This window comes from Lutra lutra, chromosome 4 (assembly GCF_902655055.1).
Source record: "Lutra lutra chromosome 4, mLutLut1.2, whole genome shotgun sequence".
Lineage (NCBI taxonomy): Eukaryota > Metazoa > Chordata > Mammalia > Carnivora > Mustelidae > Lutra > Lutra lutra.
The window spans coordinates 2,549,019-2,564,484 of record NC_062281.1 but is presented as its reverse complement, the minus strand read 5'-3'; the positions used below and the strand labels follow the sequence as shown (position 1 = coordinate 2,564,484).

The 15,466-nt window shown below is 58.7% G+C and overlaps 1 protein-coding gene across 2 annotated transcripts in view; it reads right to left on the bottom strand.

Annotated features, from left to right (window-relative positions):
- Nucleotides 1-15,466, bottom strand: part of LOC125098108 (maestro heat-like repeat family member 5) — a 68,885-nt gene that overhangs the window by 23,593 nt on the left and 29,826 nt on the right. Inside the window, exons 9-19 of one of the 2 annotated variants that reach the window (XM_047726545.1) lie at nucleotides 14,754-14,873; nucleotides 13,687-13,884; nucleotides 12,966-13,088; nucleotides 12,162-12,241; nucleotides 11,576-11,711; nucleotides 9,847-9,942; nucleotides 8,248-8,352; nucleotides 7,427-7,562; nucleotides 6,955-7,127; nucleotides 3,311-3,460; nucleotides 2,410-2,564 (exon numbers count right to left, since the gene is read on the bottom strand). In XM_047726545.1, the coding sequence (XP_047582501.1) occupies nucleotides 2,410-2,564; nucleotides 3,311-3,460; nucleotides 6,955-7,127; nucleotides 7,427-7,562; nucleotides 8,248-8,352; nucleotides 9,847-9,942; nucleotides 11,576-11,711; nucleotides 12,162-12,241; nucleotides 12,966-13,088; nucleotides 13,687-13,884; nucleotides 14,754-14,873 (1,472 nt within the window). The remainder of the gene's footprint in view (nucleotides 1-2,409; nucleotides 2,565-3,310; nucleotides 3,461-6,954; nucleotides 7,128-7,426; nucleotides 7,563-8,247; nucleotides 8,353-9,846; nucleotides 9,943-11,575; nucleotides 11,712-12,161; nucleotides 12,242-12,965; nucleotides 13,089-13,686; nucleotides 13,885-14,753; nucleotides 14,874-15,466) is intronic. The other variant, XM_047726546.1, reaches the window with a different exon arrangement.

The following is a 15,466-nucleotide window of genomic DNA, read 5'->3' as shown; positions in this document are numbered from 1 at the left end:
AAAAGGATCAGAGAGGAGGTGCTGGAGATGGAGGACGGGATCGCCTAGCAGCTTGGAAGGGCGAGCTTGTCAGGGGAACGGAGCACGTGTTTCAAGCTATCACCCAGAGAATGTTCCAGAAACGACAACCAAAGGCCTAGTCTACACATTTGAAGGACCCACTAGGTCCCTGGGAGAATGAACACAGAATGGTCAACGCTGAGGCCCCTCTTAATAAAATTGTTCAGTTCCAGAGGTGGGCGGACACCCTGCAAAGTGTCCCGGAAGCAAGACCTCTTTCGAAGGCAGGCGTCTTGATAAAGGAAAAAGAAACCACGGTAGGTAGACATTTCAGTAACAAAGCAAGGCGACCGCAGAGCAGCACTTGAAAAATACTCAATAAAAGCAAGTGTGAACCGAGCCTTTTATGCCCAGCCGAGTTGTCCTTCAAGCACACGGGAGCCCTCGAGAGCTGTCTGTTGGAGGCGGGTCTGGTCCGGCGCGGAGAGGGCTAGAAGCTCCCGCAGAGAATACACGGCGAGAGCTTAGATGACAGAACAAGGGGCTGAGGGCATTAAAATGGGTCGGGGGCACGAACATAGGGACTATTGCAAAAATACGTCTTCTTTAATTAAAAACATTAAGGATCCAAGGATACACGCCCCGTAGAAGAGGAGAGCAGTAGAGCACGTCCACAGCACGTACGCAACTGTGGGATGTTGGGCAGAGTGGAGATGCCACACACCCATCGTGTGGATAAGTGGGAAGGAAGGGTTGGGCTCGCTCATTAGAAGGAAGGGACTAGCAGTTCAGAGCACACATCAAAGCCGGGCTCAGTGCTGGGTGTGAGATGACACACACTGGGCAAGAGGGGAAAACGGGGAAGCAGACAGGCTTCCGCTGTCCTGGTAGCAGACAGGGTGGAATTCGGGCCCAGGGAGCATTACACGCAACAAGGTGGGGCACTTTTCTATGCCGGAAGCCGCAATTCCTAAGGAAGGTATACGTTTGCATAAAGAACATGATGGCCACGCAGGACGTAAAACCCGCAGGACGTGGAAGCGTCTGTGGACAGAATGTGTCGGTCGTGGCTTCAGTGTGCCATTCTCAGTACAAGACAGAACAGAGTGGACATTGCGAAATCAGGGAACATCATGGTCCCTCAGGTGCGCCTGTGGACACACACTTGGAACCCTCCACCCGATGGAGAAGATACAGCCTCTTCTCATGTGCTGATAGAACCCTCATGACAGCTGTTCCAAAGGTCGGCAAATCCCAGAAAGCAGAAACATGACAGTGGCCTTCTCTGATCCTAGTGCACAAACAAACAAACCAACCCCAAAAACAAAAAAAAAAACAAAAAACAACTAGAAATTACAGAAGCAAAAGGGCCCTCCCACATGGAAATCAGAAGTCTTTCTGGAAACGAGTCTTGGGGGCTGGGAGCTCACGGGACTTCTCTTCTGGGGGCTTCCGATTTTTCAGTAGAATGGGAGCGAGGTTGGCGGCAGGGAGGTGTGGGGCTGGGAATTCAAAATGGGGAGTTTAACTGAGGGAGGTTTTGCAGGCTGAGTGTGACAGAGGGGACGAGGGACTTGGGTATGTCCAGGAAGTAATTAATGTTGGTAAGGAGAGGGGTGAGGATGGGGGAGGGATGTGAGGAGGTGGGTGGATAGTGGACCGGAGGCCGTGGAGGGCAGAGGCTCACAGGGGTACCAGAGGAGGTGGCCTATAAGGGGGTGCTGGGGGGTGGTGGAGAGAGATGCCCCAGATTGGAGGTGTCCGAGCCAAGAGGCTGACCGTGGGAGTGGGCGGCCGAGGCAGGAGGGAGGACAGGATCGGTGGGAGAGAGGGGATCCAGGCATTGAGACGTTGGGCTGAGAGAAAGCCCCAGGATTCAGACACGGGGAGTGAGTAAGACCATGTCCGCGATCAGGAGTGACCCTGCAAGGACCCAGGCATGACAGAACGCAGGTGCCTGGCGGGTGTGTAGCTGGGGGTAGAGACTGAACCCCTGGGGTTCAGAGCTGGGATTCGTCCTGAGAAAGCCGGCCCCACCCAAAAGGGCTGTGTGGACACTGGAGGCGGGGGAGGGAGGAGAGGTCCTTGGAGGAACAGGAAGGAGGGCGACACTTTGGTGTTGGCTGGGGTCTTGCCTGGGGCACCTCGGGTCCCAGGCACTCTCACGGTGAGGTGATGGGAATGAGGCTGGGACGGAGGAAGAACGGGGAGCAGCTCCTCCCCAGGGCCTGCCTCGGGAGACCCGCAGTCCATGAATGGGGTGTGGGCTCCTTCCCTGTGCCCAGACCTGCGGGGGTCCCCATGGGCTGGGAGGGGGCCGGCAGGAGGGCAGAGGTGGAAGCTCCGCCCCCTGCCTGGGGGAGGCGGAGGGTGGGCCGTGGGGTCAGTGGGGAGGGTGGGGCTGGGCACCTGTCCAGGGGTATGGAGAAGTCCAGGAAGGTGGCCACCAGCTCCGGCGTGTGGCTCCGGGCTAGCAGGGTGACGGCGTGCAGGACGTCTTCCTTGGCCTGCGGGATGCGGATGGAGCACAGCTGCAAGTGGATGGCCCGGCCCAGGTTGGCAACCTTCGCAGGGAGGCAGAACACGGGGGAGAGGGCTGGTCTGAGGGGGGAGGCCAGGCCCCGCCCCAGAAGTCTGAGGGAGGCACTTTTCCACCCTGGAGTCCCAGGCTAAGCGGGGAGAGGCCCCACTGCCTTTCGCAGGGCATGTGAGGCCCCCCGGCTCTGTCCGAACACTGCCCAGGGCCTGGGAGGCTCAGACACACCCACCTCGACATCTCCCGAGAACAGCACTTGGGCACACGCTGTCCTGGAAGGTGTCCCCCCACCTCCCCGAGCCACTGCTGGTCTCTCCTGCTGCCTGGGTCCAGTGTCCCCTACCTGGGGCTTCCTTATCTGCAGGACTTGGATCCATCATCCTGTTTCTGGGGGGGCAACCCCACCCCACCGGGGGCACTTCGTGGCCTTTGCATTTCCTATGCTGTCCAGTCCTTCCCTGTGTCTGTCCTTCCGTCAGACTGAGAACTTCTGGGAGGGTGTGTGCCTCCTCCTCCCCCATGTGCTCCCCCAGAGCCTGGCACAGCAGCTCTGTCTGTGCATGCGGGCCCCAGGACTCTGCAAACACCCCTCGGGGCCCCAGCACACCTGCTTGGGCCATCCATCCATCCATTCGTTCATTCGCAGGACCTGTCTGGGTGGGGTCTGTGTCTCCTGCATCAGGCCCGAGTCCCAGGGTGCCGACTACTGGGCGTCTGTCCCTCTGCCCCCAGACCTGTCCTGCCCCACCCTCAGCGGGTGCCCCAGCCCCTCACGGTCTCCAGGTTGGCCCCGTGCTCCTTGATGGTGGTGAGCAGCACGTCGGCGGCTGCCTGAACGCGGAAGGGGCTGGTGGAGCCCAGGCCTTCGATGGCTGTCCAGATGAGGTCGGTCAGCTCTGCCATCGTGAGATGCTTCATGACCTCCTGCAACAGCGGCGGAGGGGGCAGCTGTCACTGTGGGTTGCATGTGCCCAGCTGTCTGTCTCCTGCCATCTCTTTTCCCCTTCTCCTTGGCTTCAGGCTGCCCAGGTCTCTGAGCACGTCCAGATGTCTGAGCCCCTCTCCTCCAAAACCCCCAAACATGTACCCACTTTGCAGGCTGGCTGCCTGCACATCTCTCTGAGGCTTGGGAAGGGAGAGCGTGATGCCCGTCGTGGTGCCGAGGCACAGCTCCCTTCCTCACTCGGACCCCAGTGCTTGTCCTGGGGCCTGTGTGGCCTGGCCAGCTTCCTTTCCTCCACTCCTCTACCCTGTCCTTACCTCCTGGACTTCCTCACCTGCTGGCCTCCGCCCAGCTGGGTGCTCCCCATGCCAGGCCCTAGTCCTCCTTACAGCATTTTAATCAGGAGCCACTGAGCTTCAGAGTTGGGAAGGGACTTCATGGTCACCCGGAACAACAATCCCCAGACCCAGGCCCATGGGCACCCTCACCACAGCAGAGGCCGGGTCCAGAGCCCAGGCTCCTGTGCCGAGGTAGGACCTCCCCAAGAGCCCGACTGCTCTCTGCCCATGTTCTCCCAGGAGCAGCTCTGAGTCCAGACTGTGAGCCACTCAGGGGAATGACGGGGGGCTCGGGGAAATGCAATGTGGTGGGTGAGACCCCTGCTCCATAGCCACTGACCACAGTCTTTGAGAGTGGGAGCTGGGCCAGCCCGGGGCTGCCCCGGTAGAACCTTCTGGAAAGACTTAGAGCATTGTTGCCCACTATGGTAGCCACCAGCCACATGTAGCTTCTTAAATGTAAATGTGATTAAGTAAAATTCACTATCTCAGTTCCTCCATAGCACTGGCCACATTACAAGTGCCCGGTAGACACATGTAGCCAGTGGCTACCTGGGAAGTGCAGACAGACTCTTCCATCCTCCTAGAAAGTTCTATCGGAAGGCTCTGACTCAGAACATCTGATAATCAGAGGAAGACAGAAGGCTGGTGACCGGGATCCTGATAGAAATGTATAAGGTCTGCAAGGATGTTAAGGGTGGTAACCTGTTTCTTTGCATGTTAGGATATTTGTTGAACTATTTGAAACCCTGTTAGGATGTTTATACTTACATTAGATAGAAAAATTAGTATTAAATAATGCTTGAATATTTATTAGGATAATTATTCTAAAATTTTGGTAAATGTTTGTGAGACTATTAGGATTAGTTGTTGGTTAGAATGTTCAAAGTGATTTTCGTGGAATATTTGTAGTTCATAACAACTTTAAAAAATATTAAGCGATTATAAATCTGGTTGGAACACTTGTTAGGAGATTACATTTAAAATTGGTTTCTAAAATGTTGAATTTTGGTTAAAGTTTTAGCACTGAGAAAGTGAAGAGATGCAACTTGGAATGGTGCTTAGAGTCTCCGAATCCCAGAATACTGCAATCTCAAGATTGGCAAATACCTGGGAGATGTCTTACTTTAGCCCAGGACATGAATACATGTGGAGTGGTGGTGATTGCAATGGCAATGGTGTTGGTGATGGTGGTGATGGTGATGGCAGTAGTGGTGGTGATGGTGGTGAACCATGGTGGTGATGGTGATGGCAGTGGTGGTGGTGGTAATGGTGGTAATGAAGATGTAGCGTACCTAAGATCACAGAGGGAATCAAGGACAGACCTGGGGACAGATTCCAGGCCCGTTCTCCATTCCAAACCTTCCTAGATCCACTAACCCTTGATAGCAGGCCCTCTCATCCTCTCTCCTCTCTGTGCTCCTGTCCGTCCCTCTGTCTTGTCCAAGGAGAGAGAGCCAGAGCTGAACGTCCACTCCCTGTGTGGTGGGACAGGGCAGGACACAGATGGCCTACTCAGCCTGTCTGAGAGCCTGAGTGTTTAGTACAGAAAATCTAAAGCCCTGAGGCCTCTTCACCACTGGCTCCCTCTGAGCTGGTAGCCAGGGAACCCTCCTGCCCTGCCCTACCTCTGCCCCCAGCCCAGGTTCTTCGGCGTAAACGGAAGTCAAGCTAGGCTTACTTGGTGTATACAATATCGATACATCAATACTTGATGTATTGGCCCCAGGGCTTTGGATTTTCCATACTCAACCTCTAATCGACTGCAACCCTGATGGCTCACTGTGGTTGCAGAGAACACTGGAGTCAGCCAGGACTGGATTCAGACCTTGCTGGGGCTCTGACCGGCTGTCACCACTGCTTCCTCATCTGGTTTGATCTGGTTTAACTTAGTGGGTGTTTTTTTTTTTTTTTTTAAAGATTTTATTTATCTATTTGACAGAGATCACAAGTAGGCAGAGAGGCAGGCAGAGAGAGAGAGAGAGGAGAAAGCAGGCTCCCTGCAGAGCAGAGAGCCCGATGTGGGGCTCGATCCCAGGACCCTGGGATCATGACCTGAGCCGAAGGCAGCGGCTTTAACCCACTGAGCCACCCAGGCGCCCCTTAGTGGGTGTTTATTAAAGGCTGTCTCTACCACCAGGCCCAGCACTGGGTCCTGGCACGACCCTGCTTCTGGCCTGGAGGGCTCAAGGTCTAACGGGGGAGACTGACCAGTGTGCCACATACAGGGGTCTTCACTAGTTACGGGCTCAACACCAACTGCGCCACAAAGTCACTGTGTCAGAGCCATCATGAACTGGCCCTTCAGAACACGAGGCTCCACAAAACACGGCTCGTCCGGTCAACAGCCCACACGCTGGGTCCCAGCCTCGCTCATGTTCAGAGGAGAACACAAGTCACATTGGGCACAGAATGTCACAAATTTCCAGGATCTCACTGGGGTGATGGAAGGGATATCGGGGAACTCCTGGGCTCCCCCTGGCGGCTGACCAAGGAAGAGCTGGCTGAGGTAGACCAGATGACAGGGCAAGGGAAGCCATGTTCCACCTCTACAGGAGGAGGGCCTGGCTTTCAGAGGAAGAGAGGACCCTGGGAAATGAGGCATGTGGGGATATTTCCAGAGAGTGCTCCTCCTGCAGAAAGCAGACTCAGGGCAGGACGTTGTATGGTGTCTCAGAGAACACCTGCCATGGGAGCCTCCTGAAAGCACCGTTTTACTGGGTGCTCATGCTGGCCGGGGGTTCACAGCACCATTTTACAGAAGAAGACAGAGGCTCAGACAGGAGAAGGGGCTTGTCTAGGTCAGAGCCAGGAGGGACAGAGCTGGGACTCAAGCCCAGGCCGCTGACCTCAGGGTCTGTCTCTGACCCCTCCCTCCCATTCTCCCTCTCCCAAGTCCCCAATCCCACGCCAAGGGCCAGGGACTCCTCCAAGCACTCTAAGTGAATCACCAACGTTAAAGGTGAGATCCCAGCGTTGGTTGTAATACTCACACCCGGCCCAGGCTCTGACCCCCTAGGTCTAGCCAGGCCAAACCAACAGCTGGAAGCCCTGTCAGAGGGTACGGTGTTGGGGGTCAGAGCAGAGCGTGGCCGCACCTCCCCACCCAGATCTGCCACCCTTCTAAGGGCTTTGACCTTGATGACTTGGGAGCTGCCAAGCTGGAGGACGCCGTCCTTTGGGAATACCGGCTCCTGAGAGGCCGGCGGAGCTGTCTTCTGGTCTCCGCTGCTCCAGACAGGAGTCCCATCCCCATGGACCTGAGAAAGCTGCTCCGGGGTCTGCACCTCCACCTTCTGAGTTTCCGTCGCTGGCCAGGGGTGGGCGTGGGACAGGGTGAGGGCCGGGCAAAGGTAGGCTTGGGGTCTAGGAGGGGACAGGAGGGGTCAGGACAGGGTCACTGGTAGTCAGGGTCAGGCCTGTGCTCATCTAGGGATAGGAGTCTGAGTGAGCCTGGGATGGGGGACATCTCAGGGCTATGGCTGGGATTAGAGGTGGGTTTCGGGGCAGATCAGGGGTAGGGTGCGTTTAGGAGTGTTGGGCGTGGTCCCAGCTGAGGCCGTGGTTGGGGTGGCAGCAGGTCACACTGTGGTGCCCTCAGAGGCTCACCTCTCTGGCACCTCAGGAGCTGGTAGAGGTGGCCCACTCCTTCCAGGCTGGAGTGCTGGGTGGCCCTGTCCGGGTCCTGGCACAAAATCCCCAGCACGCACACCAGCTGCCCAATCCGCTTGAAGTCCTCTTTTGGCTGTGGTGAGAACATGGCAACCAGTGACTTCAGACCCTTCCATGAGTCTCCGTCCTGCTGCGCACTCACCCCAGCAAGGCCGGCATCAGAAATCCTCCAACTGTGTGGCCGGGCTGGGGCTCGGCTCTCAGGACCCCTAGCCCAGGCTCTGCCCACCCAGCCCAGCCACTACAGTCAGCAGCCCAGGGCACACCGGGCAACACATAAGGGGTTGCCCCAAACTCAGAAATCAAGAGGAATCCTATTTTAATGCAACGGCCCTGACCTGGGGCTGGGGCAGGGGAGCACCTCCTCTGACTCCCAGGGTATCCCTCTGAGGATTAGAGGGATCTGAGGAGGACTCGTTTCCTCCCTTTTCATGGGCGAGAAATGGAGGCTCAGGGTGTGGAAGATGCTGCTGGAGGCTTCACGGGGTGTTGCCAGGAGCCCAGCCTCCTGGGTCAGGGGTCCCGGCATCAGGGTTCAGAGCCCAGCAGTGCGGACTGGGTAGGGAGCCCCAATTCCTGCCCCAGCTTGTGCCCTCCAACATGGCCATGTTGTAGGGCATTCCAGGATCCACCCATCCTGGCGGCAGAAGTCTAGGGGGCCTTGAGCTCCACGAGCCTGTCAGCCTCCGGGAGGAGGACGGCTTGGCTGGGGCCCCAGAGCGGGCGTGGGATGGGGGGCCAGAAGGCTGGATACTCACATCCAGGTAGGGGTTTTGGCTCAGGAATCTGAGAAGGGTCATGCAGCTGTGCATAGCCCGCTGCCGCTCGTGTGCCTTCTCCGACGCCAGCCAGAGGTACAGGTGCTGCGGGTGGGCAGGGGAGGGGAGGGGGTGCTGCAGCCGCGCACCCCGGCACCGGCCAGCTCCACGGGGCCAGCCCGACCTCAGCCCAGCGCTCGGGGCTTGGGTCAGGCCGGGTGCCCTTGGCCTCGGCCGCTGGCAATTAAGGCTCCGCTCCGCCCAGAGTCAGGCCCCGCCCCGCCCAGCAGGCCCCGCCCCCGCCAAGGCTCCCGACCCCTTCGGCTCAGGCCCCACCCACCCCGGGCAAGGCTCCGCCCCCTCGGCGTCCACCACGCCCCCCCCCCCCCCCCCCCCCCCCCCGACGTGCCATGGCACAGCGGATCCGGTGCTCCCCGCAGCCCCGCTAGAGAGGAGGAGGCATTCCCTGCTCAGAGCCCTTCGAGGCTCCTGGTTTCAACCCGTTTGGCGACACGCACCCCTTTTCAAAACAATGCTTTTCTCTGCACCACCTGAACGTGCAGAATGACAGAGGAGTACGAACGCATACCCCAGCAGTTACACTGAAGTTTCAGGCCCAATTTGAGCCTCTTTGTTAAAGCTATAGATGACTACAGTTAATGATTCTAAAACGGTATTTGGAGATTCTGGAACCCTGCGGTGTCCTATGACCGCATCTGTGCCTTCCACGGGTGGCAGACACAGCCGCTCCCAGCACCGCTGTGGGTGGTCACCAACATTCCCGGTGGGAACGAGTGAGTTCAAATGCAGATGTCTCCCCCCAGCCAGGGTCACACCTCGACTTCCCTCTGTGCACCTGCTTCAGCGGCTCCCCTCACGCCACGAGGCTCCCAGGCTGGACCAGGTCTGGTCCTGCTGACCTAACCTGACCTTAACCCACCTGCCCCCCCTCCCCAACTTAGCACCCTCCCCATGCTCCAGCCATGCGGAGCTCTCTCCATTCTGGTTCCTGCACTCACCGTGTGTCTCACCTCTGCTCCTGCCACACCCTCTGCCTGCTCGGCCCTTCCCTTCCTTTCTCTATCCAGGGACCTCCTTGGTTCTCATTCAGGCGCCTCCACTGGGCCTGACCTCTGACCCTCCCACAGAGCCAGAGTCCCTTCTCTGGTTCCTCCCCTGTCCCTGGACTGTCCCTGCCTGTTGACTGGTCTCCTTCCTATCAAGGTGAGAGCCCTGGAGGTCAGTGAGAGAGTGGGAGTGTTGGGTTGTGAGTCCCCCCTCACAGCTGGAGACATGGCTGCAGAATGAGTTCTCTGGGAGGGTGGGAGGGTCCCAGCCAAGGTCAAGGCCTATGTCCTCATCCGTTCCCTTGACATGTGGCATTCAAGGCCCACTTACCACCATCACACCTGCTGTTAACACCCTCCAGTTGTCCTGAGACACGGCGATCCCCAAAGATGGCCAGGTCTGAAGCCTCCACGTCCCAGGGCCACACCCCACCCCAGGTTCAGGCCCTGCCTCCTTTGGGACATCTGCCTTCGTCCATCCTCCGCCGGGCCTGGGCCTCCCCCACCCGGCCGTGTGGCTGCCGGCCCTCACCGACAGCAGGAAGTGCAGCTCGTTGGTCGTGGGGTTCTGTACGATGAAACTCAGTAGCATCTGGTCCAGGGCCTCTGCAGTCTTGTTGTAGAGGGTCTGTGAGGGGACATGGAGTACGTCAGCAGCCGCCAAGCCCCGGCAGCGACAGGGTGCCGAGGCCCGTCGCAGGGCCGGAGTGCGCTGGTCCCTCAGCGAGAGTGGTGCCTGTTCCTGCCCATTCCCAAGGCCAGGATGCACACTGTGTGTGTCTACACCAGGCCCAGGAAGGGCCCTGTCCCAGTCCCCGTTTGGAAGCTGAGGAGACGGGGCAGTGGCAGTCTGGGTCAGGCCTGCCCAAGGTCACAAGTTTCTCAGTGGCCAAGGTCAGTTTCTTCCCAGTGAGGCTGGCTTCTCGGGCAGGCCGCCTGCCGGAGACCTGGAGCCCGGGAGGATTTAGCTGATTTAGCGCTTTGGGTTTCCGTCTTGAGATTCCTCATCAGCTTTAAACAAGGGCCCAGTTTCTTTTTGCATTGGTTGTGGCAAATGATACAGATGGTCCCAACTCCTGGGTCTCATGTGAGGGCCCCCATCTCTGCTGCTTGGCTCCCCGGGCATGCTCAGGGAAGGTGGCGGCCACGGGAAGTACCCAGCCCTCCTCCCTGGGACAGCACATCAGAGCAGAGTCCTGGGCACTGGCTATCAACTCCCCGGGTGCCCTGGGGAACTTGTTCCAGCTCTCTGTGCCTACCTTCATCACCCAAGAACTGGGCGTGAAGCCAGCCCCACCTACCAGGGTGGTGGGGCACACGGAATGGGAATAAACAGGAGCCCCCGCCTGGTGTCTGGCACCAGCCTAAGCTGCCTGGGTGAGCGGCCATGATGCTGTCATCTGGCGATGGTGGTGGTCTGGAGTCCTGCAGGGTGGGGTGGGGGCCGGTGCCAGCCTTCCAGGGGGCTGCTTCTGTGGTACTGCCCTGGGCCCAGGGGACCCTTTGCACTCACACCCCCCATCCGAAGGGCTTGTCTGTTCCATTCCAGTCTGGACCCAGCCTAGGGTTGTGGTGGGACGATCAGGGCCCAGGGCCTGGGGTGAAGTTTGACCCTGCCTCTCCCACCAGACACCTCCATTTCTCTGAGCGGGTTTCCTCACCCACGGGGCGGGTGCTGCTGGGAAGGGGAACCATCATGTCCATGGGAGCTGGCACCTAACAGGTGCTCAGCTAACACCAGTTCCCTGCCCTTTACAGTAAACACTTAGGCATCAGGGGCTGGTGGTGCCCCGGGGAGATGGGTGCCTGCCCCTGCAGCAGAGGCTTTGCTTAACAGATCCCCAGAGGTGGTTGGATCTGGCCCAGCAAAGGGTGGGCCAGCTGGGGCCTGGGTGGGGTGTGACTGGTTTAAGCAGCTTCATAGGTGTGACTGAGCCCAGGGCTGCTCCCAGGGCTGGCAGGGACAGAGGCCACCTATACTCCCATTCACAGAGCATCCTCTGCACAGACACGGGACACCAGTGTCTGCTTTCATCCCGAGTTTCACACCCCAGCATCTCCACAACGATCACTCCCATGTCACTGGTGGGCAAATAGAGGCTCAGAGCAGTTAAGAAACATGCCCACAGTCTCCTAGCTCTGTGTGCAGGGGGTCAGAGGCCCTGCCTGTCTAGCCACACCCCGTCCCAAGCCACGCACGAGCAGCTGGGGGCAGAGCTGGGGCCCCTCTCAGTGAAGGGCACCCTGTCCCAGTCTCGCACCTGTATGTTGGGCGGCTCTAGAAAGAGACAGGTGTGTTTCTCCAGGACGTCCAGCAGGGGCAGGGCCAACACGCTGTGTAGGCAGACGGACAGAATCCGTGACTTCCTCTCCAAGTCCAGGGGTGGCCTCAGCTTACTGTTTGGAGGTAGAGGGCAGTGAGAGAGGAGTGTGGGGGCTGGGGACAGCAGAGGGAGCACTGGCTGGGACAGACAGAGTCGGTGAGCCCCGAGCAGCAGCCTCTCATGCTGTTCTGCTCTTGACCAGAGACTCAAGGGTACACGTCAGCCTCCCTGGCCTGTGTGGCCTCCTGGACGGGGGAGTTTCCCGAGGGTTTGTAAGGGACTTGTGTGGCTGGTTAGGAGGAGTCACTTTGCAAGCCCTGCACCCCGAGCTCCCCTTTCCTGGACTGACCGGTCTCACCCCAGCCCTGGTTACACCATTAGGAACTTCAGCAGCTCTGTTTTAGCAAATGATGGCAAATTTTCATTCTTTGGGGTGGGGGTTGATAATAGTGGCTGCTGTTTACTGAGGGCCTGTTACAGGCCTGCCCTGGGGTAGGGCCCTGTGTGGGGCCGGCGAGCCTACCAGAGGCTGGTGACGATGTGAAAGGCCTGCTGGCGAGTTGAGGTGCACAGCGTGTCCTGGGGTTCCTTCTCCATCAGCACCTGCAGATCCCCAGGTGGGCCCAAGTCACTCAGGCCCGGGCCTATCCCAATCCTGACACCCACTCTCATCCTGCCTGAAGATCTTGGTGCCTGGTACTCCCATGACCCACAGGGCTGTGCTCCAGCTTCTCTCCGACCCATGGGGGCCTCTGTGACCCGGCTGCACTGAAAGAACTGGATCCCAGTGTTTGGAATGGCACAGGTCATGTCTGGACCTGGCTTCCTGCGTATTGGCTGCATGACCTTGAGCAGGTCTGCAAACGGCTCCAGCTTTCGTTGGTTCACAAATAACTGTGGTTGCAGGCACACGGGTGTGGCAAGGTGTGCAGAGCGTGGTGTCTGAGTCAGCAGGAGCTCAGGAAATGGTTATTATCACGCTTCAACTCGCCCATCACTTGCATGCTTCCTCCACTACCCTGGGGTCCTGTGAGCCCCAAATCTCTAGCGAGCAGTGGTCTGAGCTAGGGTGGTATTAGCAGAACGGATAGTGTAGGTTTTCTGGGCCTCAGCTACATCAGCTGTGAGGTAGACATTCCTGGCCAGTTCAGGGTCACTGCCGAACCAAGGCAAGGGGGGTGCGTGGATGTACTCCCAGCTGCCGGAGCCTCTGAGGGGCTTAGCCACACCCCAGAAATCCAACTTCCCTACCCCTTGGCAACGCCTGCCTCTAGTGGATGCTGCTGGTCCCGTGAGGCCCTTCCTCTGCCCCAGGACCTTGACTCACCATCAGACACTCAAGGAGCTCAGAGATCTGGGAGAACTTGTAGCTGTGGGCTCCCTCGTTGCGGCTGATGGCCCCCACCAGCATGAGGACAGCGGTGAGGAAGCTCTGCTTCAGGGTCTCGTCCTGGCATGGGGTCAGGCCGTGGAACGGGGTGCAGGGGGGCACAGGAAGGGCAGGAGAAGGAGTCACATGTGGCTACAGGGCATTGCTGAGGGGGTACAGCAGAGGCCTCGGCTGAGGCCACATATGTGGGGCTTTGGTGGGGGGAGCCTGTGTGGTTTTGTTTACATTGTAAAATATGTTGACAACATTTCAGTATCAGGCAGTGCTGTGAGGAGCCCAACGTCCGGCCTCCCTCAATGTGTGGCTCCTCAGCACCAAAGATCTGGGGTAGGTGATGGCCTCACAGGGCTTCCTGGCCCTCGCGGTCCCCTGGGATAGACGCCCCAGATGCAGAGTATTGAGTAAGGGCCATGTTGTCCTGGGGGTGGGGTGGGAGTCACCTGGCCTTCTGATGGCCCAGAGTGAAAACCACAGAGAATGAAGTCTGGGGTCATCATGGAAGCCTCTAGTAGCTTTGGGTGGGATGATGGGGTGAGGAGGTGGGGCAACGAGGAGGCCAGGACTGGCTCTTCCTGACTCCACGGTGGGGCAGAAGTGGGGAGGAGGGCTCCAAGGCCCTGGGAAGTCCTAGAATATCTGACCCAGGTTCTAGTGGGACCTGGGCTGTGAAGAGGCCGTGCTCCAGAGGGGTGGCCCTGGGGAGCCATACCCAGGAGCTATAGTGGAAATAGAAGATCATCCGCGACAAGATGTTGTCCACCCACGGGAGGATGTGCGCCTTGGCCCTGACTGCCATCTGACCGTAAGCGAGGAGCATGGTGCTGCTGGCCCACTTCCACTGCAGGTCCTCTGAGTTCTGACCACAGCAGGGGCAGATATGGAGGGTCAGAGCCCTCCTGCCCGTCCCCGGGGGAGCGGTGACAGGAAGTACTCTGGCCCCTAGCTCGGTACTGCAGGACGGTGTTCTGAGTATTGGTGAGACTCAGTTTACCTCAATAGGAAAATAGGAGAGATGAAGTTGTCTCTCGGGGGGTGGTGGTTAAGATGGGCCTGGGGGTTCCCCAGAACGTGCCAGAGTCCATCCCTCACCCTCCCTGCCTGGGGCGGGGGGGGCATCCAAGACACCCGTCAGATACCAGCCGAGGGTCACATGGCTCCACTGTCCATCAGTGACCAGGCACCCTCTGGTTTGAGATGTGGGTCCCAGTCCCTGCTCTGCCACCTGCCGGCTGTGGGACCCTGAGGAGGCCGCCAGCCCTTGCTGGGGTGTCTGTTGCTAGCGGTGATTCTTCCCCATTGTCCTAGTGAGCACCCTTGTGCTGTCCCAGGCACTGCTGCCGCCTGCAGGCGTTATCCGGGGAGCAGTGAGGACGGGGTGGATGTGCCATCCACCGGCAGGGGCCCAAGCCCTTGTCTCATGTTTCAGGCAAGGCCCGTGGCCCAAGTCCCATTCATGAACACAGCAGCCATCACAGCCCTGCCCGAGCCGTCACTGGAGCACCTGCTCAATGCCAGGCCCATTTTCATGCCAACAGCGGGGGGGGTGGTGGCTGTCATTCAAGAGGAGAAAGGGGCATAGTGCAGGTGGACTGGAGGCCAGGATGCTTGCTGCAGAGCCTGTGCCCGTCCCCGGAGACCCTCTGGGAGCCCCGGACCCTCATGGAAGGCGGGAGTCCTGATGCTCCAGCCCCCTGCCAAGGCCCCCAGCCACCCAAGAGTCAGAACCTTCAGGCAGGAGCTCTGGAGGCTCCATTTAATGGGCGTGCTCTGGCCAAACTGCTCCAAGACAGCCCAGACGTGGTCCAGGTGGCGCACGGCAGCCAGTCCTATGGTAAGCGCCATACCCTACAGGGGCAGGGGAGCAGGATCACTGATGCAGGTCACAGAACCAGCCTGGATTCTCACTTGGGGATGGGAAATTGGCACCCAGAAAGGGGGGGGGGGTTTGTCCAAGGTCACAGGGCATCTCCCTCCCATCCCCATGCTACTTAGGATATGCAACTCTGAGCCCAACCCTGTGGGGGCATCATTTATGGGGGCTTGTGGGGGCTGTGGGAGGCAGCAGGGACGGGTGACTCTTTGGAGGCCTGTTACCTTCCTCTGCCCCCACTATCTCTGAACAGACCTGGGCCAGAGGAAGAAAAAAGGGTCCAGAAAGTAGATGAGTGACAAAGGAGAGGACACAAGCTGTGATGGGCTCAGAGTGTGACCAGGGTCAGGGTTCAGAGAATGACCAGGATCAGGGTTCATTTTGTGACTGGGATCAGGGTTCAGGGTTCAGAGTGTGCCCAGTGTCAGGGCTCGTAGTGTGACCAGAGTCAGGGCTCAGAGAGTGACTGGGATCAGGGCTCAGAGTGTGACCGGGATGAGGGCTCAGTGTGTGACCAGGTTCAGGGCTCAAGAGTGTGACCAGGATCAGGGATCAGCGTGTGAAAAGG